The 26,762-nt window shown below is 45.4% G+C and overlaps 3 protein-coding genes across 4 annotated transcripts in view; 1 reads left to right on the forward strand and 2 right to left on the reverse strand.

Annotated features, from left to right (window-relative positions):
• Positions 1-8,664, reverse strand: part of ZZEF1 (zinc finger ZZ-type and EF-hand domain containing 1) — a 90,238-nt gene extending 81,574 nt beyond the window's left edge. The window contains exons 1-4 of the mRNA XM_090025398.1: positions 8,098-8,664; positions 2,809-2,953; positions 1,209-1,403; positions 166-337 (exon numbers count right to left, since the gene is read on the reverse strand). Coding sequence (XP_089881524.1) covers positions 166-337; positions 1,209-1,403; positions 2,809-2,953; positions 8,098-8,445 — 860 coding nt within the window. The 5' untranslated portion in view covers positions 8,446-8,664. The remainder of the gene's footprint in view (positions 1-165; positions 338-1,208; positions 1,404-2,808; positions 2,954-8,097) is intronic.
• Positions 8,665-8,784: 120 nt separating this feature from the next.
• On the forward strand, positions 8,785-12,808 carry CYB5D2 (cytochrome b5 domain containing 2). Its single transcript, XM_090026601.1, has 3 exons — positions 8,785-9,178; positions 10,815-11,001; positions 12,433-12,808. Exons 1-3 carry the CDS (start codon positions 8,812-8,814, stop codon positions 12,644-12,646), a joined length of 768 nt encoding a protein of 255 aa, XP_089882727.1. The 5' UTR covers positions 8,785-8,811; the 3' UTR covers positions 12,647-12,808.
• Positions 12,809-18,127: 5,319 nt separating this feature from the next.
• ANKFY1 (ankyrin repeat and FYVE domain containing 1) overlaps positions 18,128-26,762 on the reverse strand; it is a 51,096-nt gene continuing 42,461 nt past the window's right edge. The window contains exons 21-25 of one of the 2 annotated variants that reach the window (XM_090026588.1): positions 26,626-26,716; positions 26,086-26,210; positions 25,723-25,869; positions 25,072-25,162; positions 18,128-23,140 (exon numbers count right to left, since the gene is read on the reverse strand). In XM_090026588.1, coding sequence (XP_089882714.1) covers positions 23,008-23,140; positions 25,072-25,162; positions 25,723-25,869; positions 26,086-26,210; positions 26,626-26,716 — 587 coding nt within the window. In that variant the 3' untranslated portion in view covers positions 18,128-23,007. Of the gene's footprint in view, positions 23,141-25,071; positions 25,163-25,722; positions 25,870-26,085; positions 26,211-26,625; positions 26,717-26,762 lie in introns of those variants that run through there. The other variant, XR_016439041.1, reaches the window with a different exon arrangement.

Here is a 26,762-nt window from a genome sequence, read left to right on the forward strand (position 1 = left end):
AAGTTAAAAGGACTTAACCTCTTTCAAAGTTATTTGTTTGTCATGCAGCTACCATGGACTCTTCCACTGACAGTCTAGTGGTATTTGAATATTCCTCTCCTACTTTGAGTTTCCTGGGCTACCAATCCTGAAACGCAGTTACTACCGTGGTGCTTGCTAACTCACCGTATCCAATGAGAGCGAGCACTCCCATCTGACTGCCAAAATGATGTAGTTTCTCCATTTGTCATTTTGTCAACGTCAGCTGAGTTAGAGGAGGTTTCTATGTTGGTATAGCACTTTGTGACTGACTTGAGCCTGTCTGATTCTTGATTACCATTCAGATCGCTAGGAAATCCTGTGAAAAGAAAAAAGTAAGTCATAAAGAAGTAAAACACTGCTTTTAAAAAAAAAAAAATAAAGGCACAGCTGTACCAAGACAAGTAGTCCGTAGTTGTTAGTTCTGACAGAAGAACTCATAGCTTGTGTAGAAATATTTCTGGAAGTCTTCCTTACTTAAGCAGAACATAGCAAAGTACTGTTCCAGTTTCTCAACATAGTAGAATGACATTTTGGAGTAATCTCACTGTAAAGATTCCTATTTTTGCCTGGAGTTCAGTATACATTAGTCTTTTGTCATTTCTATTTAAATGGGTTCAATGGTAGCGTTTTACTAGGACATAAGGTTACAAATTGAAAAAAAATAGCAGACTAAGAAAAACCTAGCTGGCTGTATTAAAGAGGAGGCAAAGTGGATCATTTCCCCACATAAATTCTAGTTTCTTTCCTCTTGGGGAAAAGTGTACAAAAATGGAGTAGAAAAATTTAGTGTCAAGTTAAAATGTTATCTTTAGGTAGCAAGGGCAATTAACCTAGTGTAAATCCTACTCCAGTGTTCCATATGGATAACTGCAGACAACAATCAAGCTACTTTTCTACACAACAGTTTGGAAGTAGTCATTTGCAAACAGAAGTCATGTTAATAATGAACTGGAGAAAGTATTAGAAAAACTGTTTATCTTTAATAAAGTTAGGAGACAGGAGAGAAACTGAATATCACAGGACTATAGGCTGTGTCTTTCTAGACTTGCTCCAAAGAAAAAAAAGAGAAGCAAGTAGTTCAGCTTCAGAAAAAAGCCAATTCTATCAAAAGATTAGAAATAGAGAACATGACATTTTAAATTTCTGCTTTAAGCAATGAATTAACTCTGTACTTTTAGTTCACCTACCCTTTTCTTTTAGTAGAAGCCGATCCAAAGACTCCTTCAGTACAGAAGACCGCATAGTACAAATATTATTGAAGTAGTCCAACACTGGATATGGGATGGCAGTATTGGAAATACGGTTCCGGTGCAAGAATCTCAGGATCATTGAAGCATGGTGGCCAAGGCGTTCTTTTGATTCAGAAAATATGTCAATAAAACCTAGAAACAGAAAAGATATTTCTGTGTTTGCTGCACTACCTGCCTCTCCCTCCACTCACCAAGCACTGTTTTTCTCCTCTACAGAAGCTGAATTCAAATAAAATGATTAATTGAATTTTTGGCTAAGATTCAAAACGAAATGATGCAAGCTAAGAACATTTAGAATCAGGCTGGTGAAGGACACAAAGCTAATTTTTTTTCAGTCACTTGAAAAGTCTGGATGGGTTTAACACAAGTGTTGTAATACTAATTAATCTAGTTAACCGTGTGTAATCTGAGATTTCAAAACAAGAGATTCACTGGACAACAATACAGTTTTTTTAAGTGCTCCATCCAATCCCTTATTTTAATATTCTCCTTCTATGACGCTATCAACCAAGGAATCAATCATCATTTTTCTCAAAAGCTGTTTTGTCCAACTCTCCTAAGCAGATGTAGCTCAAATACTTCCTGTGAAGTATTAGTCACGTTTGGAGGGAATGTCAGTGACTGATCCCTGTTCCAGCAGGCTGACATGGAAAGTGACAGATGCTTCAAGCTTCTAAATTTGAGAGGGTACATACCACTATTTATGACATACATTATAAATTAACATGTATATAATGAATTATTATATAAATTAGTTTTTTTAACCATATCCAGTAAATTTCTACTCAACCATATTAACTTCCAAAATTCATCGGGTGTTGCGTATTAGTTTGCGAATAATTTGTTTCTAAAGCTTAAATTCTCTCTCTTGATATGACAGTTTGAGCTCGTTGCAACATTTTCTACCTATTAATTTTATGTGCACTAAAATCTAACTTCTAACAGCAGTAAAAGCTTAAAAAAGAGGCTTGAGCTATGCCTTTTAATGATCTCAGAGAAACATAATATACGTGTACCAATTTGTTCTTAAAACAAAAATGGTAGTCTGTGTGACAGCTAAGCGGTCCTTTTCATTCCCTCTTATATGAAGAGTTAAGAATGGCGGACACGACTATGCACTTAGTCAGATGGAGTGACGTATGCAGTAAGTATTTCCAGTGACCAAATATGACAGTAACATGCTAGGCTAGCTGCATTTAGACTGGAAGTCCCTGTGCAGTTTCAAAGTTCAGCAAGGAACTGACTTTTTTTGGCTTGGATACAAGTCAAATAAGTATAAAACATTTCATAATTCATGTTAAGGAAGAGATGGTTAGCGCAAATTAAGTTTTTAGGAATTTTGGAGAAACCATGAATGTACAGTAACTTCAGTTACTGTTCTCAACCATTTGAGAAAATGAGAACTGCTGAAAGTAAAAACAACTGAAGGAGGAGGAGGATTAGGGCATGCAGCGCTAACATGCACTGATTACTGTAAAAGCCTTCCTGGTGTAGAGAGGATCAGGAGGACAGACACTTCCTCACTCTCTTCTTTTACCTGGAACTAGTGAACAAGCCTGCAGTTGCCTAATTACATGACTAAGTTCCCCTTGAAGATTGGCTCCACTGGAATTTTTGAGGGCCTCCAGCATGTTCTCCACATCTACTGTGCCATCCCCCTCAGCATCAAACTGTGCAAAGGCCTGAAAAAAAGAATGAGGCAGGTTGAAGATTTATTCTAATTAGGCAAAAATAGCAACAAGAGAGACTTCAAATGAGCAAACATTACACAAGGAAGAAGGAAAATCAAAACAGAAGCCACATTTCCTACACCACTGACTTTATAGCAACAGGTGAAATTACTCAACTGACAATTACAAATCTCAGTTCATTCCACGGTATTTGCGTGACTCCGTGTAATATAAAAACAGTTAGAGCAGGATTACAAGACATTTGTAGAGTGGGTCAGTAGGACCTGCTTAAACATGCTAGCTAACAAGAGGGGTTCACAGGAGAACACAGCACCCCACTTACAGTGGATGCACTCAGGATGCTTACAATTTGAGATATACCCTATATTTAAAATGGAAATTACAGTGCAGAAGCAATTTTCTAAAAATTTCCATTGTAGACTGCCCATCCAAACTAGACACTGCCTCCAAATTAAGCTTGCAAAAGTATCCACAAATGTCCAAGTTAGGAGTTTATAAAATTTCATTTCTTATTCAAAGGAACTACTGCCAGTTCGTCACTAATTTTGTGGATATTTATGAAAATATGTGAATGTTTATGGTATATTTACTATTCATTATATATTTAAAAGTGACACTTCAAATGAGTTCAAGCAGCTAGGAGGAGCAAATACATGGCCTGTGGAGTTGGGTCATCAAGCCTCTGTTTCTGTTTCTTTTTCAAGGCCAGAATGTATGAGTTGCTCACTTGTGAGGTTCACATCTCCTCAGACTCACACTGATGCAGGAGGAGGTGTTGGTGTGGTGCCTACTGCAGCTGCCACCAAGTTGACTGCTAGGGGCTACAGGAGTCAGTGGCATTCAGAGAGAGGGGTGAGCGAGAGCAGCAGTAGGGGCCATACTGATACTTCTTCCTCCCATTTTAGAGACATTGGGAAAGAAAAAATGTTATTATTTTTTAAAGATAACCCAACTATATTTGCATGAAATTGCTGACCTCTGGAACTCTGATTCTTAACTAACTTCCCAGAAAAACCCAACATATCCCAATATGAGATTCAATATGCAAATGTCAGATGCAGCATGCAAAATAAGAGAAACTGAGAGTCTTATAATGGAGAAATAACTTCAACCTCAACTACGAAGAACGTAGCAATGACACATACATGTTAAAAAGCTAAGTGTACAATCAAAAATGTTTGGCCCTTTGAGCTACAAAGGCCTTCTTTAGGTTTCTTTCATTTCTTGGGGTGTACAACATAGTAAGTACAGGAAATAACAGTGATTGGGAGAGTAATGGTACATCAGTCTCTCATTTAATTACTTGAACGTCAAACTCAATATAACATTAAAACTAATACCATAAAAAGTCACTTGCAATAACTGGCTCAAAACAACTAGCCAATTAACCATGGCAAGATTACACCAACTGAAAGGGAGCAAAGTCTCCGACAGATAAGGCCTTTGATAAAGTTTAAAATATGCAGTCTTAAAGCCTTGGCAATACCTTCTAAAGCACATACCCATTTTCACCTGAATAGCACTAAAAGTACATTTCTCCCCAAAAGCTATGCTATACTAGACTATGCTAGCACCAATATTTAAACATCACGGTGGCTACCAGAATTCACTGGTTGCAAGGTTAGTGCATTAAGTACACAGCATAGCAAGAAACCTAGAACTTTGAGTGTAACAATATATGGGACATTAACTTAGTCAAACATTACTCAGGTTGCCACAACAAAGAGTCTAAAGTATAGTTCAGTATCAACCCGCTACTGTCCTTATGGGACATTTCCTCTTGACATATGAAATCACGTACACAGAACGTGCTCCCTCCCCCGACAACTTTATTAAAATTTAAGTCATCTGGTTTCATGGGGCTAATAGTGACAATACCCTAAACATAAGCAAGCATGCAACTATCCTGAAGGCATGTAACAGTACTTTCATTCATGGCCCAGAAAGCCCATATAAGAAACAACATTAGTCCACGACTGTTTGCAAGTGCTATGTGAAGCTTCGGTCCCCGATTCGATTCGGTGGAGATTTCGCGGCCAAATCTCCAAATCGAATCAGAGGACCCTTCAATCTCTCCAAACTGAATCGGAACCCTCTGAATCAATCTGGAGAAATTCAGAAAGATTCAGACGTAGAGACAGCTTTAAATGTTTTTTCTACATACCTCTAGGAAGCAGGGTCTCGTGAGTGCTGCGATGCTGGGACGCATGGAGTGTCCCACAGAAGCACAGGGGGCTCCCTGGTGTGCTCGGCAGAGGACCCAGAAGTGGACCAGAAGCACTTCCGGTCCACTGGGAAGCACGCTTGGGGGGGCCCCCCCCGTACCCCTTTGGCTTGGTGACCGGTACCTCATGGGTCAGGGGCGGGGCACCTAAGGTCCCCCTGCAGCTGATCGCTGAGCCGGGGTGGGCGCGGGGGAGCTCCCCTGCGCACTCCCTGGCAGACCAGGAAGTGGATCGGAAGTATTTTCAGTCCACTTCTGGGTTTGCTGCCAAGCACGTGGGGGGCCCCCCCCACACTCCTGCAGGATGCTCCATATGCTTCAGCATCACAGCAATCTCAAGGTAAGTAGAAAAAACGTTTAAAGCTGTGTCTATGTCCGAATCAGCACTGAATCTTCAGATTCCAATTTGGCCGAATCGAAGCAGGGACAGTGATCTGAATCAACGAACCGAATCACTGTCCCCGATTCAGGCTGAATCCGAATCGAACAGGACCTGCTTAGCACACCCCTACTGTTTATTTCTAGAGATCTTCTGTCAGGGACTATAATCACGGTTGAGATTGAGGGAATACGTCATGGTCCCCACCATGCTCCTGCTAACCTTTTTTATTGGACTCTTTAATAGAAGCATTAAGTATGAATGTCTTTCTCCAATATTAAATGCCAAGAAGCAGCAGGAAACTTTATTTTGGAAAGCACTTTCTAGAGAGCTTAAACCATCTTTGCTCAAAAAAGAAAGCCTGTGAATGAATGAGATATCCTGTGCTCTCTTGCACACAAGAGGAACAGGCAAAACTGGCAACATATTTAAGCCTCCATTCTCTCGCAAGTTCTGCACTCCATTCTTAGTTCCTGGCAGACCCTTGAGCGTTGTACATTTTTTAAGAAAGCGTGAACTGGATATATAAGGCAATGGCTGCTCAAGCACGTCTGGTTGAGCTTGGTTGGAAAGACTCAAATCAAAAGCTGCTTTCCAGGTGCAGCTTACCTTTGTACTTGGAAGCAGAGATAAACAATAATTCAGTTTACCTACAGAACAAACAAAGCATCTACCCATCAGCCCCATACGAGGAGTAAAAGACCTGATAGGCAGTAGATCAGACTTTGTTCTGTCCTGATCATGACTGCTGAACAATGGGAAGTGAAGTCAGCTGCCCCATACCCTTAGTGAACTAATTCCTGGACAATGTACTTTACATCCCAAAAATCTAAGTTTCTGCACCTTGTGGGACCATCTACACTACTAATGCAGCTACTTGAAAACTCTTTGTAATACCTCACTCAGTACAACTAAAACACAGTGCATTTGTAGCAAAGGTGAGACCTGTGTACTCATACCATAATAAAACTTCTGACAGGTCTTTGAAAGAAGGCGCAGTGAGGGGGAGAAGCCGCAAACAAAATCTTGTTGAGTGAGCAACTGTATTAGGACCTTGTCCTCCAACACTGTAGTGACACTGACACTGTATCAATTCATGGAGCTCAGTGTTTTGGGTCCCCAAAAGTCCGTAATTAGTATTTCATTTTTTAATGCCATGAAAAATGAACAATATTTTTTGCTAGTTTGATAAGGAATAGGAAATTCACAAACTGGACTTCAGCAAGTTAAGCAAAAATGTATGTCCTAGGGGCCAACATAAACAATATTAATAATGATTATGATGATAATAATAACAATAATAATTTTGTGTTAACTCCCAGTACTTCTATCACAAGTCAGTTCAAAGAGTCCATATGCAAACTACCATCAAGCCAACACTTTAAAAATGTAGCTACTCAGGCATATTTATGTTCCCATAACATTTTTAAAAAGGAGAGGGCAGTGTCACTTCCAAGGCTTGGGGATAAATCCTGATAAAACTGTTAAAGCCCAATCATTTCCCTACCTGAGAAATTAGAGGGTTCTGAAAACCTAAGCATGGTACTCAGAAACCTCTGAACTTTGCCCAGGAATTTAATTTTTCTCCTTTGTGTGTCATTAGTAGGCATCTCAGATAAGAAGTGCCCATGTACTTCCTTGCCACACCTCTTCTTGCCTGAAGGGAAATGTATTAATCTACGTTTTTCCTGACCCCTCCCTGCAACAGCAGTGTGAAACCAACTGGACTCTTGAAAAGTCTCACTGCTGATTCTGAATAGCCGCTAAGAAACAAACTTAGATCCAGTAAATTTAACCCTGTTGCAACTTTAAGGAGTCATCGGCAGGGTGCATTCCTTCAAGAACCTCCCATTTTGCTGCCACCAGTCCAGTTTGCAGTGACAAAAACCTCACGGGATACTCAGTGCGTACAGAGTGCCCGGAAGCCACACAGATTATTTAAATTCCATCTCTTCAACCTGCTCAAAACAGGTACAAGCGAGAAGAGCAGCAAGTCTGCTGGCAGCTTGTTTATACCAGGAACACGATTAACAGGAGCACAATACCACTGGGGTGGGCAGGACAGTTGTGCAAAACCTGAAGGAGCAGCCGACGAGTAACAGGGGCCTTTCACCAGGCGAAGCAGCGGGCAAGGAAACAGTACGTTCACATGCTGAGCGTGTGAAGTCAGAAAAATCGAGAGGCCTTCAGCTGCCTGCTTCTTCATATACAATCATCATATCTCTGCCTCTTCCAAGCTGGGCAAATCCTTCCAGCTGTGGAGCTCTCCTCCAGCAAACCCCTGTGGACAGCTGGGTGTCCCCAAAGGAGGGGTGCGAGCCGGCCCTGCCTGCCTGAGGGGGTGACGAGACTCACAAGCCCAACCGCCGTTTCCCAAAGTGCTTCCGAGATCCCTGCTCGATCCTACAAAGCGCTTTCGCTTACAACCTTCCCCGGGTCAAGGCCCAAAGGAGACCACTGCTCCCTCCTCCCCTAAGCACCCGGTGTGTGTGTGTGCGTGTCCCCAAACCCTCACCCCGGCCCTGTGCTGACCTCCTCGCTCTCCCCGCGGGCCGCCGCCACGCCCGAGGCGCGGCTCTCCAGCACCTCGCAGAACTGCTCCAGGCTGACGGCCTCGTCGCCGCGGCTCAGGCGCTCCTCGAGCCAGCGCACCAGCGCGGTGTGGTGCCGCGACACCAGCGACTCGGGCAGCGCCGCCTCCCGCAGTCGCGCCATGGCTTCCCGCAGCCGGGCCTGCTCCAGCAGCACCTCGGCCGGAGGCAGCGGCGGGGCGGGCGCCGGATCCGGGGCAGGCGCCGGGCCCGGACAGGCGGCCCCCTCCATGCCGCCCTCGGCTCCGTCCTCCTCCTCCTCGCTGCTGTGGCTCGCCGCGGTCCCCATGGGCCGGGGCTGGTGCTGCTACCACTGCCGGCGGCGACCTGCGCCTCACGGGCCCGGCCCGGCCCGGCTTAGTCAGCAACTTCCCGCCCCTCAGCACCTGTCAACTCGCAGCAGGGTGGGAAGGCGGCGGCGCCACGCTGCCGTCAAGCCGCCGTCGCAAGCACTGGCGTAAAACAACCACCCGGCTGCCGTCAAGCCAGCTTCTCCCCCACCCCCGGCGTAGAGTAGAGTACAGTAGAGTGGCGTGGAGGCTTGCTTGGCCGCTGCCGTCAAGCGTAGCGTCGGGAAGTGTCGCGAGGACCTGCCCGCACTCAACATGGCGGCGGGCGGCGGGGCGTTGTGACGTAATCCTCGCGCGCCGGAGAGATGCTTTGGGCCGCCGCGGCCTGGCTGCTGGGCCTGGCCGCGGCCTGGCTGCTGGGCCGCGGGTGGGAGCCCGCGGGCGGCCGCCTGCTGAGCGCCGCCGAGCTGGCGCGGTACACGGGCGCCGAGGGCTCGCCTGGCCTCTACCTGGCCGTGCTGGGGCAGGTCTTCGACGTGCGCCGCGGCCGCGAGCACTACGGGCCGGGCGGCGCCTACAGCGGCCTGGCGGGCAGAGACGCGTCCCGGGCCTTCGTGACGGGAGACTTCTCGGCAAGGGGCCTGGTGGACGACGTGTCGGGGCTGCCGCCGCGGGACGCGCCCGCGCTGCGCCGCTGGCTGCTCTTCTACCAGCAGCAATACGACCTCGTGGGTGGGTGGCTGGGTGCGCGCGTGCGGGGCCCGCAGCACCGGAGGGCCGAGGCCGGGCAGCCGCTGGGGCTCAGGGCAGGGCCGGCCCCACGTCCAGGCCGTGGCGCTGCCTGGGGACGTGGGCGAGCGTGAGCCGTGCGGAGCCGGACACATTCCCGGCGCCCGCAGGGTTTTTGCACCGTTTCCCCAGCCCTGCGCCTGCTTCGGGGGCTGTGCCAAAAACCTTCCTGGGCGCAGGCTGCGCTGGGTGTTGCGGGGAGGGCTGCTGGGGTGCCGCCTGGCACGGGGAGATTGTCAGAACAGTTGTGTAGGGCAGGACGCTTTTCTGCAGGCGCGGGATGGGGAAAGCCCAAGTCGTACAGATGCGTCCAGGCCTGGGCGATCCGTTCAGCGGAGCTGATTCATCACGGCAGTTTTTTAAATCGGGATCAGGAAAAGGTCACAGACTCAAACCAGGACGCAGGTGTGACCTGGTGGCAGTCTGTAAGTACATAAGAGGGGTGCACCAGGATCTGGGGGAGCACCTGTTCACCAGGGCACCCCAAGGGAAGATGAGGTCCAGTGGTTGCAGATGGCTGTTTCAGGCTGGACATAAGGAAAAACTTCTCTACTGTCTGAGCCCCTCAAGGCCTGGCATAGACTCCTCCAAGAGGTGGTGCAAGCACCTACTCTGGACACCTTTAAGAAACATTTGGACACTTATCTTGGTGGGATTCTTTGACCCCAGCTGACTTCTTGCCTCTTGGGCAGGTGGCTGGACCTGATGATCTTACGAGGTCCCTTCCAGCCCTAACGTCTATGAAATCTATGAGTTGGGCACCTGTGGCTAGAAACGCCCTAGCTGGGCAGAAGGCTCGACTAGGTGAATGAGCTGTGGCTAAAAACCTGAGAGCACGGACTAGCTGCTCTATCCAGCCTTTTAAAAGTAGCGGTCTCCTGGCTCTGGTCTGCCCACATTCTCTCATGCTTGATAATGGACAAGCATGACTGATGGCTTCTAAGTACCTGTAATCCCTGTTCTGGAAATTAGGCGCATGTCAGACTGCTGGCAGGCTTGACATAGACAGCCACCTTATTCAGTGCATGTTAGCCAAGTAATTGTGTTGTTGTTTTTTAAAGTATCACAGTAATGAGGGGAGAAAAGTATTTGCTTTTGTGAAGTGAGTGCGACGAACTGCAAAATGCAAACAATAAGAATGAGTCTGATTTGTAGTCTGTGGGCTTGACAGGAGCAGTGTTGGGGAAAAATATGGCATAGTGAGGGAGGCAGTGTTTCCCCTAGTTAGAGCACTTGGAGTCAGAATTGTTGCCATCAATTCTGTGCCCTTGAGTTGTTTTAATGCTTTTGTCTGTTTCCATATCCTGATTTCTGAGACGGTGAGTTAAGCCTTTACCACCTGCATGCGTCACTGTTGGCAAAGTGTTTTGAGAGCCAGGGACAGAAGGGTTGTGGCTGCTTAAGGACATGATCAAAATAGCAGACCTGGCCCATTCCAAACCTGCCTTTGTCAGATGTGCTGCTCTTGCAGAGTTTCTTTTGCTTCAAAAAAATCATGTTAACTCCCTCTTTTTGCCAAAACTGTAGTGGCCTTAATGACTCTTCTTTGCTCCTCCCCTTACCTCTCCTCTCTCCACAGGCAAACTGGTGGGAAGGTTCTATGATGAGAACGGGGCGCCCACAGAGGCTCTGAAACAAGCAGAGGCCCTCATTGAAGAAGGCTTGAAGCTTAAGGCACAAAGTGAAGAGGAGAACCAGCAATTTCCACCTTGCAACTCTGAATGGAGCTCAAGTGGTGGCAGCAGATTCTGGTGTTCCAAACAAAGGTGAATCTGGTGTTCCTCCTTGTTTTAGACTGCGCTGAGTGAGAAGCTGCAGCACAGATATGATAGAGTGAGCTTCTGCTGAGGTCACAGGTGATCATTTGGTATTTGTGGATGCCCATGATTGAACTACTTCACCTGTTATCCCTGTCTTAGAAATGAGGGATAATATGTGGCTCTCAGAGCGTTGTCAGAGCTGGCTAGCTTGCGTAGTATGGTGAGCTTGCTTAGTTGCTCTGGCAAGCCCGGCTTGAATGGAATGGTTCAGAAGTGAGTCAGCATTGACATAGCCTGCAAAATGTTATCTTCAGAAACCACAAATGCTGGTTAAGATCCTGCAACAAGGCATATGAGCAGCTGCTTCTGCTAACTGGTGTGGGACATGTGCGTGTATTGTACCTACACAGACAACTGTTCCCACACAGAGGGAGGCACTGCATTAGATGAGTGGGACCATATTCCAGCTGCTTTACCAATATAGTGAATGTCAGTTGGAATCTGCGTCTGGGAAACTTCCCTTTGAAGCCAATGGGGTTGCAATGCAGTCAGTATTCCTTATATCCTAACAACATGCCTCTCATTACAGGAACATGTATACAGCTTTTAAAAGCTGTACTTCAGTTAAAAAAACAAAGCAATACACCCAGAAAAATGGTGCTGGTGCCCTCAGGGTCATGATCCAATGGGGCACTAAACCATACTTAACTTTCAGCATGACTAGTGCCATTGATTTCAGTGGAACTGCTTGCATGCCTGAAAGATAAGCATGTGTGAGGGTGTGGCTGGGCTGAGGGCCATAGTGCTGCCCTTTGGGTACATTGTCTGGGACCTGGTGCTGCATACTACCTTTGGCTCCTAGTATAAAAAAATAAACACACCAGCAGTAAGGGAATTGAGCTTAATGTTGCTGCGGCAAGATGCCCAGTAAGACACAATACAGTAATGGGATAGGGAGTCAGTTAAAAATGTCTCTTTTTTTTTTTTTTTCTTTTTTTTTTAAATTCAGAGTTGTTACTATAGACCAAAGTGTATATAAAAGCTGTTCTTAGTCACAAAGCATTGGGGTGGAGGAAGTAATTGTCAGGACAAAAAAAAAAACATGCAGTCCTGAGACTTTTAACTAAGCAAATTGCTCTCAGAAGGGCATGAGGATACAGTGAAACTGCTTTGAAAAGCTCTAGGCAACAAGCTACTGCTTGTTGAGCCACTCACTGTGGCCAAATAAAACTGCACCAGGAAGTTCCTGGCTGTTGCTTACAGGGGCTAGTCTCTGTTTTAGGCTCCAGCTTTCCCGTAACTGATCCCAGTCTTTTCTCTGAAGTACAGTATCTAATTGTATAGTTCTCTGTAGGTTGGAAAACACTTCCACTAGGGGCTCTTAGTTCAATTAACTGAGTGAGAAATAAGCTGTTAATTGCATCTGATCTCTTTTAGTGGAGGAGTGAAGAGAGACTGGATCGGTGTACCAAGGAAGCTTTACAAACCCGGATCCAGAGACAGTTATTGTGTGTGCGTGCGAACTACTGGGCCTCCTTCTGGGCAACTGGATTACAGTGAGCATAAGGACAGAGGTGACTTAGACAATCCTCACTTGCAAGAATATGAAGGGTGCCATCCACTGGCAGACTGGTGTGCTCTAACAGACTGAGTTAAAATAAGCTTTTTGGCCCCTGAAGTGAAACAAGTTTGACAGGGCTAAGGGCACAGAAAGCACTTTGAACTTCATTGAGGGTTTTCTTGTACCTTAAAAATATGGATCACCAACTAGTTTGTATAAGCATGTGCAAATAAATGAAAGAACCACACTGTACAGGGTGTAGGAATGAAAGATACGTGGTGAAAGAGGAAGACTCCTACTTCCATATTAGTTTCAACATTGTTTCTCACTCGTTAGAGGCAAATGTTAGGAATTTGCCATCTAATCCGTATTTAGAAACGGTTATTCTCGGTTGTGCAAGGAAAAACAGAAGCGTGGAACTGTAGCTCTGGGAGGACTGTGCTGCATTCAGAGGAATGAACCAGCACACCAGTACACTGGGCGCTCATTTAACTTACAGAAACATGCAAATAAAACTCCTCCCCACTACCCCCAAAGCAGGAGTTTTGCAGTAGAACAGTTTGCAGTGCTCTCTTGCATTCTGTCAGCAGCACCATCACCTCCATGGCTCAGGACAACACATTTTGTATGGGAGGTCTCTTTCACAAACATGCTATTTGGCATCCAGTGTCCTGCGCAGTTATGCGAAAGCAGTGCTTATCAAATGCAGAAGGTACACTGGATGAGGCCTTATTTGCATTGCTTCTTTAGTGTTTTGCACTGCAGGCTAAACAAGAGAGATGTTGCAGAGCAGTTTAAAGTTCGTGTGTCTTAAGCTATCCTCAGTCAAGTTCTGTGACGCCTTACTGACAACACCATGACACTGCTCACTTCAGCTGGACCACAAAAGCCAGCCACAGATAAGCAAGGTAATTGTACTGCTGTAATATCTTTTTTCATTACCCCTACTTATGGCATCATGTTTGTAGGTAGATGGGGACCCTCAGTCACAATTCCCACCCTATGTCCAGTGCAGTTGTGGGTTTGAAGCATTACTTTGCTTAGTTCAACAGCTTAATTGATTGTCAAAGATACTAGCACAGATAATGCTGTTTCTATGCAAAACTCAGGTGGTAGGCAGTTACAAATGCATGTCTTTAGATAGTGAAGCCAGCATACATACTCATTGCAGCTGCAATTTCAAAACAAACCTACTTTACCTCTAGCCCAGCTATTACCCAGCTGGTTGGGTGGAGTGGTCTCCATGGGATCAATTCTCTTAAAGTGAGATGTATTTACTATGCTGTCCTGTAGTCTGTAAAGACAGGAACAAGGGGTGTTTATACACATGCTTGTGGGGAGGGAGGGCAGTGCTTTAATTAGAGTGGTTTTGAAAGCTGCTCTAAGTAAAGCACTTGGAATGTTACATATCAGTGTCCCCACACTGAAAAATGGCCATGGGGGTGCTTTAGCTAAAGCTTGTTGAACGAGCTTTAGTAAAAATGCCCCTGCTGCCAATTTTCAGCACAGGGACACTAATACATGTGATGTTGGAGTGCAGTAATTGCCATGCTCCAGCAGACTTGATTGAGACTGCTCTGATGTGTTGTGATGAGCTGCCTTGCTGTATGGGTATAGGTGCCCAAGGAGAGCAATTACTGCCAGTATACAGAGCTAGGCTCTACCACATACTTAGTGCTGTGGTGTCAAACTTGCCTCCAGCTATGGGCCGGATCTGGACCACAAGACTGCATGCAGGCTGGATCCAGCCCCGGGCACAATAGTCCCAGTATCTTTAGTTCCCATTGTCTGCCAGTGCCCCATGCTGGAGCTAGAACTGCTGCCACTGATGTTCTTGTGCTATGGCTGCTGGCATAGAGCATGGGGCACAAGGTGCACGCTCCACCTCTGGCACAGGATGCACAGCAGCAGCATGAAGCACAGGGCGTGCTGTGGTGACAGCTCAGGTGCAGAGCACATGGCAGATGGGACTGCTAGCCAAAGAACTGGAGCTGCAGTCATGGCACTGGCTGAGGCAACTGGAGGGTGACTGGGGCTATGTGAGCCATCCCTTGTCCTGCTGCTACTAGTGCCAGTACCTGCCGTGGCCCAAGAGCCTTCAGTTCTGAGGCAACCACTCACCCTGGCCCTGCTACCCTCTTACCACCAACATCCAGTGGCCTGCTGGTAGCCTAGATTTAGTCTGTAGGCCATGTTTGAAATGTGAACTCCATTAAGTCAAAGGTGTCACTCTCGACTTGGAAAAGAAATAATTCCTTGGTCAATGATTCAATGGAGGAGGGAAGGGGCGTGCAGCAGACTGCAAGATCTTTTTAGGAGTACTGCACAGTATTAGCAAATACCATGTTAGGTGTGCAAATGCCCACCTCTGATTTGCAAAATAAACAAACACTTTGTACCACTACTGTGTGTCCCTGGGGAACACCTGTGTCATGCACCTTCCAGTGCACAGCAGATTACCCCAGGTGAGGTAGGGGAGGCTGGGGCCAGCAACTGCGGTGGCTCCTGGAGCCACATCCTTGAGGCTGGGGAAGCTGCAGCTGCAGTACTGCTGGAGGTGGCGGTCTGCTAGCAGCCAGTGTGGCTCTGGTTTTGGGTTTTAGACCCCAGGAGCTCCTTGGGTTCAAAATCCACCCCCTGCACTGCAAGGTAGCAGTGCAGGAACCACTTGTACATGCAGTATATAGTGCCAGATGGGTCTAGGGTGCCACATATTGCACAGCTATACTCAGGTGGACATGGCTAGTGTCAAAAACATTGACACTGTGGGCTTGCAGAGTTTTTTGCACCAGAAGAATTGCTCTATTATTTTCCCCCCCAAAAATCAAGAAAGGAGTGATATTATGTTTTAAAGTCATATGCTGCTAGATTTGGACTTTTCTTTCCCTTCAAGGTATGTTCCTGTAATGTTGAGTTACTACCTAGGACAGTCTAGACAACTAAACAAGTCAAATGGCAGAGTCGTCTTTCAGAAGTGAGATTGAAATATGTACCTGATCACCACCTTCATAGGCAAAGCTAGCCCTTTTATTTTAAATGTTGTGGGATATGGGCATTGTTTTCTTGATCTCCTTCTCTGCCTTCCTGTTGCTTTTGCACCTGGGAAGTCTGCTGAAAGACAATCCATATGTAATTTTTTTCAAACCAAGTCTGAGCTAGGAAACTGTCTTCCTCCTGCTTGTACAAGAAACAAATTGCTGTGCTGAAGATGAAATCAATGTCCTTGTGGCTCAGGCTGTAAACTGCCACCACTGTGCAGTGTCTCCACCCACAGCCATGAACTCAGGTCAGTGACCTGGAGCAGCCCAAACTCCAGGAACTTAAGCCTGAATGAATCAAACTTGATTCAAACTGCGGCTAAAAAGGAAAGCCTACAAAGGATGGAGGATGGGATTCACCTCCAAGGAGGATTATTCTGCACTGGTCCGGTCCTGCAGGGAGCAAACCAGGAAAGCCAAGGCTGCAACTGAACTCCAGCTAGCTTCAGGCATCAAGGACAACAAAAAAAGTCCTTTTTCAGATATGTGGGGAGCCAGAGGAAAAGCAAGGGCAACCTTGGACCCCTGCTAAACCAGATGGGGCAACTGACAACTGACGCCCAGGAAAAAGCCAACCTATTAAATAGGTACTTTGCGTCAGTCTTTCATCAGTCCCATGGGACACCCGTGCCTGCTATGGGACAGGGAGATCTGGGTGATGGGGTCCCCTACCCTCCATAAATGCTGACCTCGTGAAGGAACACCTTGAGAAGCTGGACACCTTCAAGTCAGCCGGCCCTGACAATCTGCACCCCAGGGTACTCAAGGAGCTGGCGAGCGTCATAGCCCAGCCCCTGGCACGGATCTTTGAAAACTCCTGGCGCTTTGGTGCAGTGCCCGAAGACTGGAAGAAGGCCAATGTGGTGGCTATCTTTGAGAAAGGGAGGAAAGTGGGTCCGGCTAACTACAGGCCCATTAGCCTGACTTCTATCCTGGGGAAGATCTTAGAAAAGTTTATTAAGGAGGCCATCCTTGAGGGACTGGCCCAGGCTAACATCCTAAGGGATAGCCAGCACGGGTTTGTTGCGGGTAGGTCTTGTTTGACCAATCTCATTTCCTTCTATGACCAGGTGACCTATCACCTGGACAAGGGAGAAGAGATTGATGTCATATATCTTGACTTCAAAAAAGCCTTTGATCTGGTATCCCACCATCACCTCTTGGCCAAACTGGCCAGTTGTGGCCTTGGCTCCACCACGATCCGCTGGCTGGGAAACTGGCTCCCTGGTTGGACCCAGAGGGTTGTAATTGATGGCAGTCACTCATCATGGTGCCCTGTGACCAGTGGGGTCCCTCAAGGCTCTGTCATGGGACCCATCCTGTTCAACATCTTCATTAATGATGTGGACATTGGAGTCAGGAGTGGACTGGCCAAGTTCGCCGATGACACCAAACTTTGGGGCAAAGCATCCACGCCAGAAGATAGGCGGGTGATCCAGGCTGACCTGGACAAGCTCAGCAAATGGGCAGACGAGAACCTGATGGTGTTTAACACCAAAAAATACAAGGTTCTCCACCTTGGGAGGAAAAACCTGAAGCATCCTTATAGGCTCGGCAGTGCTACGTTGGATAGCACTACAGAAGAAAGAGACTTGAGGGTCATCATTGACCACAAGATGAACATGAGCCTGCAATGCAATGCTGCGGCTAGTAAAGCGACCAAAATGCTGGCGTGCGTCCATAGATGCTTCTCGAGCAAATCCCGGGACATCATTCTCCCCTTGTACTCGGCCTTGGTGAGGCCCCAGCTGGAGTACTGCGTCCAGTTTTGGGCTCCACAATTCAAAAAGGATGTGGAGAAGCTTGAGAGAGTCCAGAGGAGAGCCACACGCATGATCAGAGGTCAGGAAAACAGATCTTACGATGACAGGCTGAGCGCCATGGGACTCTTTAGCCTGGAAAAGCATAGGCTCAGGGGTGATCTGATGGCCACCTATAAGTTTATCAGGGGTGACCACCAGGATCTGGGGGAACCTCTTCACCAGAGCGCCCCAAGGGATGATGAGGTCGAACGGTCACAAACTCCTGCAAGACCGCTTCAGGCTGGACATAAAGGAAGAATTTCTTTATTGTCCGAGCCCCCAAGGTCTGGAACAGTCTGCCAGCGGAGGTGGTTCAAGCACTTGCATTGAACACCTTCAAGAGTAAATTGGATGCTTATCTTGCTAGGATCCTATGACCCCAGCTGACTTCCTGCCCTTTGGGCAGGGGGCTGGACTCGATGATCTCCCGAGGTCCCTTCCAGCCCTAATGTCTATGAAATGTATGAAAAGCAAGGAGACAACATCAAAAGCACTTGAGGTTTAACAACAAGCCTTGTAGTGCTTGCTGGCAGTGAGAGAGAGGAGAATGCTTTTCCTCACTGCAATAACTTGCAAAGTGCCACAACCAGTCTGTGTAACAGCAGCTTTTCTTTTCTGAAAAGCTTGCACCTAGCTCTTTGCTCAAAGGCAGAGGAGCTGGTTTTGGCACTTAGGAGCAAGACAAGACACTGCAAGGCTGGAACTCTTATTCAAAAGGCCAATTAAGACCGTTCACTTTAGATATTTATTTATTTACAGCAAATAGTAACATGTTTGCATTAAAATGGGCTAAAAGTCCTGGTCTAGCCAAACATTTGAATTACAGCATGTAAAAAAGTTCACATGATCCTGGCTGGGGAAGCAGTACGCTGTAGCTAAGGGCTCCTCCAGTGAAGTTTCCAACCATGTTTGCAAGGTAAGGAAGACTTGGGGCAAGAGGGGGAGGGATATGCACACACACCCCTTCACCAGTTGCCAGGACAGCAGGCAGTTCTGAGTAGCTGCATATGCAGCAAAGTATCAATGCTAAACAAACCACCTTCTATGAAATTCAGTAATGTCAGTATTTATCAGACCTGTCATGATCTAGCAAATTACTTTTGACTAGTTTTACGGTAACTCTAGAGCCTCCCTTTATGCAAGACACTCTTGAATATGCTCATATGACGATCCCTCATCCAGTGACCTTGCATTCAACTTGCATTTTCTTTCGATGAACTCTCAACTCATATATAGTGCAGCTGAAGCAAAAATGACATCTGAGGCAGGGGTAGGAAAGGGACAAGTAAAAAGAAGAAATTCATAGACAGACCAGACTACGGCCTACAGAATAGGAAAGTTGGCATCAAGCCTGTAATCAGACTGGATTATAAAACAAGCAGTTAAGATTAGTACAATATGTACCTAGGGTTATTACATCTACTATATTCTCTCTTACATGTATGAAACAGTTTATCTTGAACTGTGATTAATTAGGTCTTACTCTCAAGTCCTGGAAGGGAAGTTCTTCTTCCAACTTCAGAAGTACACAAAAAGACAAGATTTTTCTGGCTGTACTAGTCATTTCTTGTGCCAGAGAAGCAACTGCTATAAAATGGATGTTTACAGTCCATGATCCAGATCCATTATCTTGTTATGCAGAGTTTATTACACGGAATTGTTACACAATGAAATAATGAATACTGGGGGAAGAAAAAGATACATTCTTTTTACAATGGACTCCAGACCAACAAACAATGCCATTAAAAATACCATTGCTTTAAGACTTGACCAGTTCACAGAGGGTATGACAAGTTTCAGAGTTCCGCTTTCAGCTATCCATAGGCTTTCCAATGACCCCGTCTTTCACATTTCAATAAAACCAGGTAAGTGAAAGTGTCTAATATCTAACCCTGCCATGAACCTGGCGTCAGGGAAATTCATCCAAGGATTTGTCAGCTACTGCATTCCATCTACAAGACACCCTGTATTATGAACAGAGATTTAGAGTACATAGGCTACATAAAAAAGGAAATTGTACAAGTCATTGGTCATCTGTATGACAGCTTTTAGGAGGCTACTTAGTGATGCTGTATTAGTACCACTTTAAACACCAGACATTTCTACTATGCTTAGTGTGAAGCCGTGCCAGGTTTCTTTCCCCACAAACTTTAAATATCCAAGACAAGCTCAAGAATTTAGTCCACTTAGTGCTGGGCATCTATTCTGGAAACTGAGTTCCTCTGTTTATCCACAAACAAGCAGCTGCAGCACAAGCTTTTCCCAGCTGTTTTGCTGGTGGTTCTGAGCCCATTTCACAAGACTGAAATCCTTTCTTGCCTCAAAAGCAGTCTCCAGGGTCACCCAGTCCAACCTGTGACTATCCAAGGACAGCAAAAATAGTTTGGTCACAATGTTTGCTAGATAAGAGAAGTGCATTTGTTTTCCAAAAAACCAAAGAACTAGAAATGTGTTGGCAAAAGGAAAAAAAAAAACAAGGCTCTCCCAGAGCTTCCAGTTCACTAGAGTATTAGCCGGGAACCTCCCATTCATACTTGAAGGTCCAAGGGAATCACGCCACCACCCAGATACACTCAGTGGACTGTGTCAAAAGGAACAGGGACTCAAGTGTGCACATGGGAGAGAAAAGACTGCTCCCTCATTCCAAACAGAAGGCAGCAGACACAAGTGGATTTTAATTGTGCAATACAGGAAACCAAGAGGCTAGGTTATTGGGTTTTATAGTTAAATTGCATGGTTTTTAAATCCCAGCAGAAAGCATAGTCCATTACAAACTGGCTGCCATGAAACAGTCTCACAAGAAAAAGGCACTTCATTTATCAATTCTGTTGAATGTACTGTGAATTCAGTCTGTAGAACCCAATGTGTGCATGTTACAGGGCTAGTTATAGCCAAGCTTTCATTTAAGCTCAAGGAGCAGATATAGTCTATTACAAAACCAGTATTGCTAAAGCCCTAGGAGTTGCACAGTATTTGCCAGCAGGCTATCCATTTGTTTTAAAAACAGAAAAATCAACAATTTCTATGCCGCTCAATAGGAGCAGGGAGGCAGTGGTATGAGGTGGAACCTACTACAGGTCTCAGACACTCCAGTTGTTACAAACCTGAGCAATACTGGTCTCATCAATGTAAGAATGTGATTAGGATGGCAGGGGTGCCAAGCAGCTTGTTTCTATTGCTCAGCAGCTCCACTGGTGGTTGGTTTAATCCTTTAGAGTTTTCCATGCAATTGGTAACAAAATCCATGTCAGGGATCACTGCAGTTCTTGAAATAACAATCCCTCCAGTGCTGCATTTAAAATTCCTTGGCCACCAATTTCTCTGCTAGACAGTTTGTCTTGTTTTTAAAAATAAGGAGGGGATGAAATTGAACAAGTTGCACACTATTCCTGGATCAAGTTAGTCAACTGGTCTAAACCAACTGTTTTTGACAAGACAGTGGAATTTACACTGTTTGTGTCAAACTGAATTGTGACATTTAAAAGACCATCATAAGAAATATGAAACTATTCTTATATTTTCCCCATCAATTCTGGGCATCCAAAACGCACACAAAGCTCCACTTTTCTATCAAATGCCAGTCAGCCAGTCATTTATGCCCTCCCTCTCAACTCCTAGAACAAGCGTGCTGCAGGTTGACAGTTGCACAGAAACTAAGATTTACATTAGAGGCATAACTTACTGAGCTCTGCTGGAAGGAGATTGTAATTGGCATCAACACTAATCGTATCATAATTGCATTAGAGAGTTAGTCTGTTATTCCACCCTAGTGTTACCAGGCTCAGGGTTCCAGTTTTTGCGCCTACATGTTGGAAGATCAAGCAATTTACTAAAACTCTTATGACAATAAACAATCAGCAACCCTGACAAGGTCTTCCAAAATGTTTTTACTGCACCAGCCCATGTTCCACCCCCCCACCCCACCCCCAGCCTAAAGTAAACATATCCTGTAAGTCACAGAAATGTAGAAGAGTAGCACTCTGGTTTATCAGCTCATTTTACAGCTTAAGTAAGTCTTGCACTGCCATGTCACTATTTTAGACCAAGCAAGTGAAATGAACTATTTTCTCCCAAAATGTACTCATGTATATGAGTAGTGGTTAGCGAAAAAGAATAAATATGTACACAAGTTGTCCGTGGAGCAGAGATTAGGAATGTTGGGTGTTACTCTCCCTCCTCGGGTTAAAAAACTTAAACAAGGTAAGATTTTGTTCTTAAGCACACATTTTCTTTAGCATGTCTGTAATATTGGCCTACAAATGCTACAGCCAGTTTAAAACAAACACACAAAAACAAACCAGGCCAAGTGCTTACTAGCACCCAAGTAATTTACAGACTACTTTGAAGAGAAACTGTCATTCCCCCTGCATCCTGCCCCTAGATTCAACACTTTTAAGAGTGGCCACAGCCAAGCCCAGAAGAGCTTGCTGCAGTTTGAGACAAAAGGCCAATTAACAATGCAAATCAATCTCCTTTGCCACTAATTTTGAAAGATTAGACAGTGAACCTTCAAGCACTGCCAACAATCAACCTCTCCACTTGAATTTGAGACCTTGATTGGACACCTAGCAGGGGAGCAGCATGTTCTTTCTTGGCCAACGTGTTGGCTCTCCCCTACACCACATCTCAAAGAAACAAAAAAAAGGCATTCAGGTAACTTGTCTGCCTTACAGGATTCATAATTGCACCTCCAGCACTATATTGCTCTTCAGCAAGGTAGGACTATGCAATCTGCTTTAGTGTTTCCTTGTTTAGTGTAAGCTTAGGTCTTCTCAGAGCACTTGAGTTCTTGTACAAAAAAGGGGTGCGTGTGGAAGGGCCTGCAATGCAAATATGAAAGTGCAACACAAGTAGACTGACAAATCTGGTAGGCATGAGCAGAAGTAAAGACTCTGCAGTTCTCTCGAACATGCTAAAGCTAATGAGACCATTACTAAGGGGAGGTATCAATGAGGAACTGCAATCCCGACTGCTTTGCATCATGGAGGTGTTGTAAAGCTTTCTATTGTAAGGCCACAATTCTTGAGCTATGAGTAAAGTTAAACCCTGCTTGAAAACTAGCCTTGAAAGTGAGTAGTGGTTGTAATAGCACAGTCCAGCTTTATAAAAAAAAGCTTTCTATACAGAAAGAGGGAGCGTTTATCTTTGTGAAGACAACGCAAAAGGGAACAGTTACTATTTACCCTGAAGCTCAGTGCCATCTCCATCGCAGCCTGGAAGTGGCAGGACCCAAGGGAGTAGCTCAGTGCAATGCACCATGGTTAAGCACAGGCCTGTTTTGGTTATTTGGATCAGTACAGGACACCAGGCTAATGTGGCTCTAAGTTCCTTACCCCACTGCAACTAGAAGAGGGTCTCGCTCTATTTTGTTGGCCACTTAGGGGTGAGCAATCCACTCCAATTCCTAGTGACATCCATCACAGCCCAATACATTTACAAATCATACAAAAATCATTTATACTGGAATATATCATAACATGGTCCTTAATTAGTTCAGTCTATTGCAGAAGACAGACATGTATATAGGCCTCCCCTCCCTGTTGGTACAGCTTGTTGGCAGAGCTGCTGTCAGAAGAGGGCTGATGGGGAATCTTCTTCCTCGCACAGCATACTAAGAGACTCCTCCCAGAGTCAAGACATCAAAGCAGATGTTGCAAACTCGAACGGGCTTGTTCAAATCAAATTTTATGATGGGAATTTCCTTTGTTGAGCATTTATGGCAAAGCAGACGTCCACAGTGCCGGCTGTTGCAGGGAGAAAAACAAAAAAGAGGAAGGTGTTCATTGACACAGCCCAGATTCTTGTGGACCCTGTTAGCACTGTATGAGTACCTAGGGCAAACAACACTCACTGCAGAGGGGTGTGAGACAGCCATACTTCTCATCAGTGGCCAATGTTTTAAAAGAGATTCTAGTACTTCTGGACAGTGTTTCTCAACCTGTGGGTCACAGCCCAGAAGTGGGTCATAGGAATATATGAAAGGGTCACAAACAAACTTTAAAAATGGGTTCTCCTTTAAAAGGAGGAAAAAAAAAAAAAAAAAAAAAAAGAGAGAAAACAGCTTTTCCCTTGCAGGCTGTCAGTTCTAACATGCAAGGGGGCTGCTTGGGGCCCCCTCTACCCCCCACCAGGTCTGGGGCAGCAGGTTAGGAGTGAGGGGCACTGGTCAACATTTGCAAATGAGTCCTGGTACAAAGAAGGTTAAGAACCATGGTATGTAGGATGCTAGGTGCTTTTGTTATAGTTTGTGCCCCAACACATTAGTAGAAGTGTAAAGGTCTTCCTGCCAAGACAAGACATCAAAATTCAGTTAATACTTCAACTCTCCCCATAGCCAACATACTGCTTTAGGATCCAGTTCCCTCTAGTGAGGGAACTAATCAGCTTAGAGGTCTACCTTTGAAACAGCCACTCTAGCCTCTCCAACTGGGAAAGCTATCCAGGGTTTTAAGGAATTAAGCTACTTGACATGACCTTACTAACCAGAAGCAAATCGCAGATATTGAGCCTTTAACTTGAAAAGGCATCCCAGTAATCCCTCCCAGAAAAGAAACTGTTGGATTTACAAGTTAAATGTTTGTGCTTCACAAAGCCTGGCTGCTTGGCCCAGTCAGCCCATAATTAGAGGCATAGCACCCTTGACTGACTGACTGAGGACAGTAAACACCTTCCCTTGAACATTATGCTGGGCAGATTACTGTAGGGCTCACAAACCTCTACCCAAATTTTTTTAGGCCAACATCACATTGCTGTAAGATGGCAACATCTACACCAGTGGTCCCCAACCCTTTTTTGCTGTGACCTTAAGTTGGCTAACCTCCTGACCCGGCTACTGGGAGCAGAGAGTATGGCAGCAATGGCTCAGGGGCAGGGGAGCTGCCATTGCCCCTTTTGTGCACAGCAGCCCCACCCACCCACAAGCATGCAGGTTGTGAAAGGTGCACATTAGTGAAGATCCTCCATGACCCTGATTTTGGTCATGCCCTGAGGCTGGGAACCAATGATCTACACAAAAGCTGTGCTATGCTATTGTTTGGTATACCCACATTTTAAAAAGTTAGTTTCTATGTTACCAGGAACACAGCTTGAGCTATTGGACTGCACTCAGCCTGTCATTTCTCTTCCCCATTTTAGCTTGTCAGGTCTGCCAATACCAATAGCAGGTGCACTCCAAATACAACATGCTCTGAACATTGTAAGAGGTGGCTGCTCATTGGCATGAGGAGCTCCTAAGCAGTCTCTCACCTTCCAGCACTAGGCAGCCTACCCTTCAGCAGCCTGTCACTCAAACAGTAGCCTGTACTAAAGAGGCATTTCAGCCAGGCTAGGGGCAAAAAAGAGTCTATGCTACTTAGCAATGGAAATAAGACAAGTCAACATGCTTTGTCCTTAAAACAGAAGAATACTCAATTCTAAAAACTCAATTTCTTCCAGGATAAGCTACCTTGGCTTAAAGCCAGCATTTCCCAACCTTTTTCAGCCCGAGGCACTCTTACATTAATAAAAAAAATTTCTGTGGCACACCTGTTAAGGCATTCCCCACCCTCATACCTATTGTAGCTCATTGCCATGGCAAGATTTTGCAGCACACCTGTTCATTTCTGACAGCACACTCTTTGGGAAACACTGGTTTAAGCTATGTTTACAAGGTTAGTAGGATGCTGAAGCACATTACCAGTGATGCTTCCTTGTCGTGACCCCAAACTTGGCAGTGCATTCGTAGCAGTTGGAGCCGTCACACCAGGGAGGTTCTTTTGTCAGCATGTCTGTAAATAAAACAGACGTCAATCCTGTCCCAAAGACTTGCATAGCTTGCATTAAGAGGCTCTTTCTTTTCAAGGGAGCCTTTTTACGTCAATTACTGAAAGTATTTGCCTTGCTCCTGAATTAAGTTATCACTGCTGGTTACGTGGACTCAGTTGTCCAGGCCCTACAGCTTCCTTCATGTTATACATGGACTACTTAGTACCAAAAGCTGTACGACCGATATTCAACACCTTAAAATTTCAACAGAGGTTTTAAAAAAAAGCCCAAAGCAGACAAGACCAGACATTTACTGCAATGTTTGCAACAACAACACACAAAACACACGCACACACCTTTTTAGCTTTTTGGTGCTGTTTAGGAGATTTTTCTGCCCCCCCCCCAAAAAAAAGATCAGGTAAAGAAGGTAATAAACATCTACATGTCCCATAGTAGTATCTGGCTGCATTCAGCAAGTTCAGCTCATCTTAAAGTCAGGACCCTTATTTTAGATAGCTTGCAATTGGTGTTCCTCTTCCCCTTAACACTAGGGTTTTGTGCCTTACATATGTAGGATACTTACCCAGGAGTCTAAATAGAAGCTGTTTTGTAGCAACTTGGTAGTTGAAGATATTGACTCCTTGATTATTGTTAACTCCAAGACGAGCCCCAGCTCTCACAATAGCACGGCATAAGTTAGCATTTCCCTTCATATAGGCCAGAAGCAGCACTAAAAAGCAAAGGCAGATATTTCCATACTGGTACAGACCACAGCTCTCCCACAGACTCTGTACTGCTAGACAACGTTAAACAGGTTTAGTTTGTCATCAACTCTGCAGATGACAATTTGCACCTGCAGTTTCAGTAGCGAGTGCCAACTGGTCATGCTTTCCTCAGTTCAGTTTAAAACAAAGTTGAAGTACAACAGTTGCCAAGTTCTCTTTACCTGTGTTTCCTTCAGCATCGGGTTTGTCTAGAGGGTATTCTGGCATACATTCCAAGAAGAGGTCACAGATGGCTGCTGCATTATCTTTCCCATACTGTCCCAGAATGTGCATCGGTGACTGACCTCTGACACAAGACAAGACACCCAAATGCTACAACACATCTATCACACCATGCAGCCCAAGATCTGCTTAACCATGGTTATTTATTCCAGCCAGCTTCTGCACAAAAAGCAGCAAGGCAACCAAAGTTCGTTTTGTTTTCTCAAATTAGTAATCCAGTTCAAAACACTTGATTCTAGTTAACTTTTGACAAGAGTGGGAAGGTCAAATGCCTTTTCAGAAATTAAGTTGTGCTTCATTAAAAACCTGAACATGTTTAAAGCTGTAAAAATGCAGGTGGCAGCTTCCAAGATGGATCTATAGAATTAGCAATAGTTAATAACCCTCATAATGCTATGACCAGTGAAGAGTTGCTTTTGACTAATTAAAGTCTCATGTTCACATAGATGACTCCTTAGTATGAAAGCTGAACTACTCACCTGAGATTAAAGGCTTCTGCATCCACGTTGCATTCTGTCAGAAGGACACGAATATTATTCAGACGACCGTGCATCACTGCGAGATGCAGAGCTGGGGAAGGCAGACAAACTCAAGATTCAGTGGGTTTTGCATGCCA

Source organism: Crocodylus siamensis, chromosome 13, assembly GCF_052110815.1.
Source record: "Crocodylus siamensis isolate JL-2025a chromosome 13, ASM5211081v1, whole genome shotgun sequence".
Classification (NCBI taxonomy): domain Eukaryota; kingdom Metazoa; phylum Chordata; order Crocodylia; family Crocodylidae; genus Crocodylus; species Crocodylus siamensis.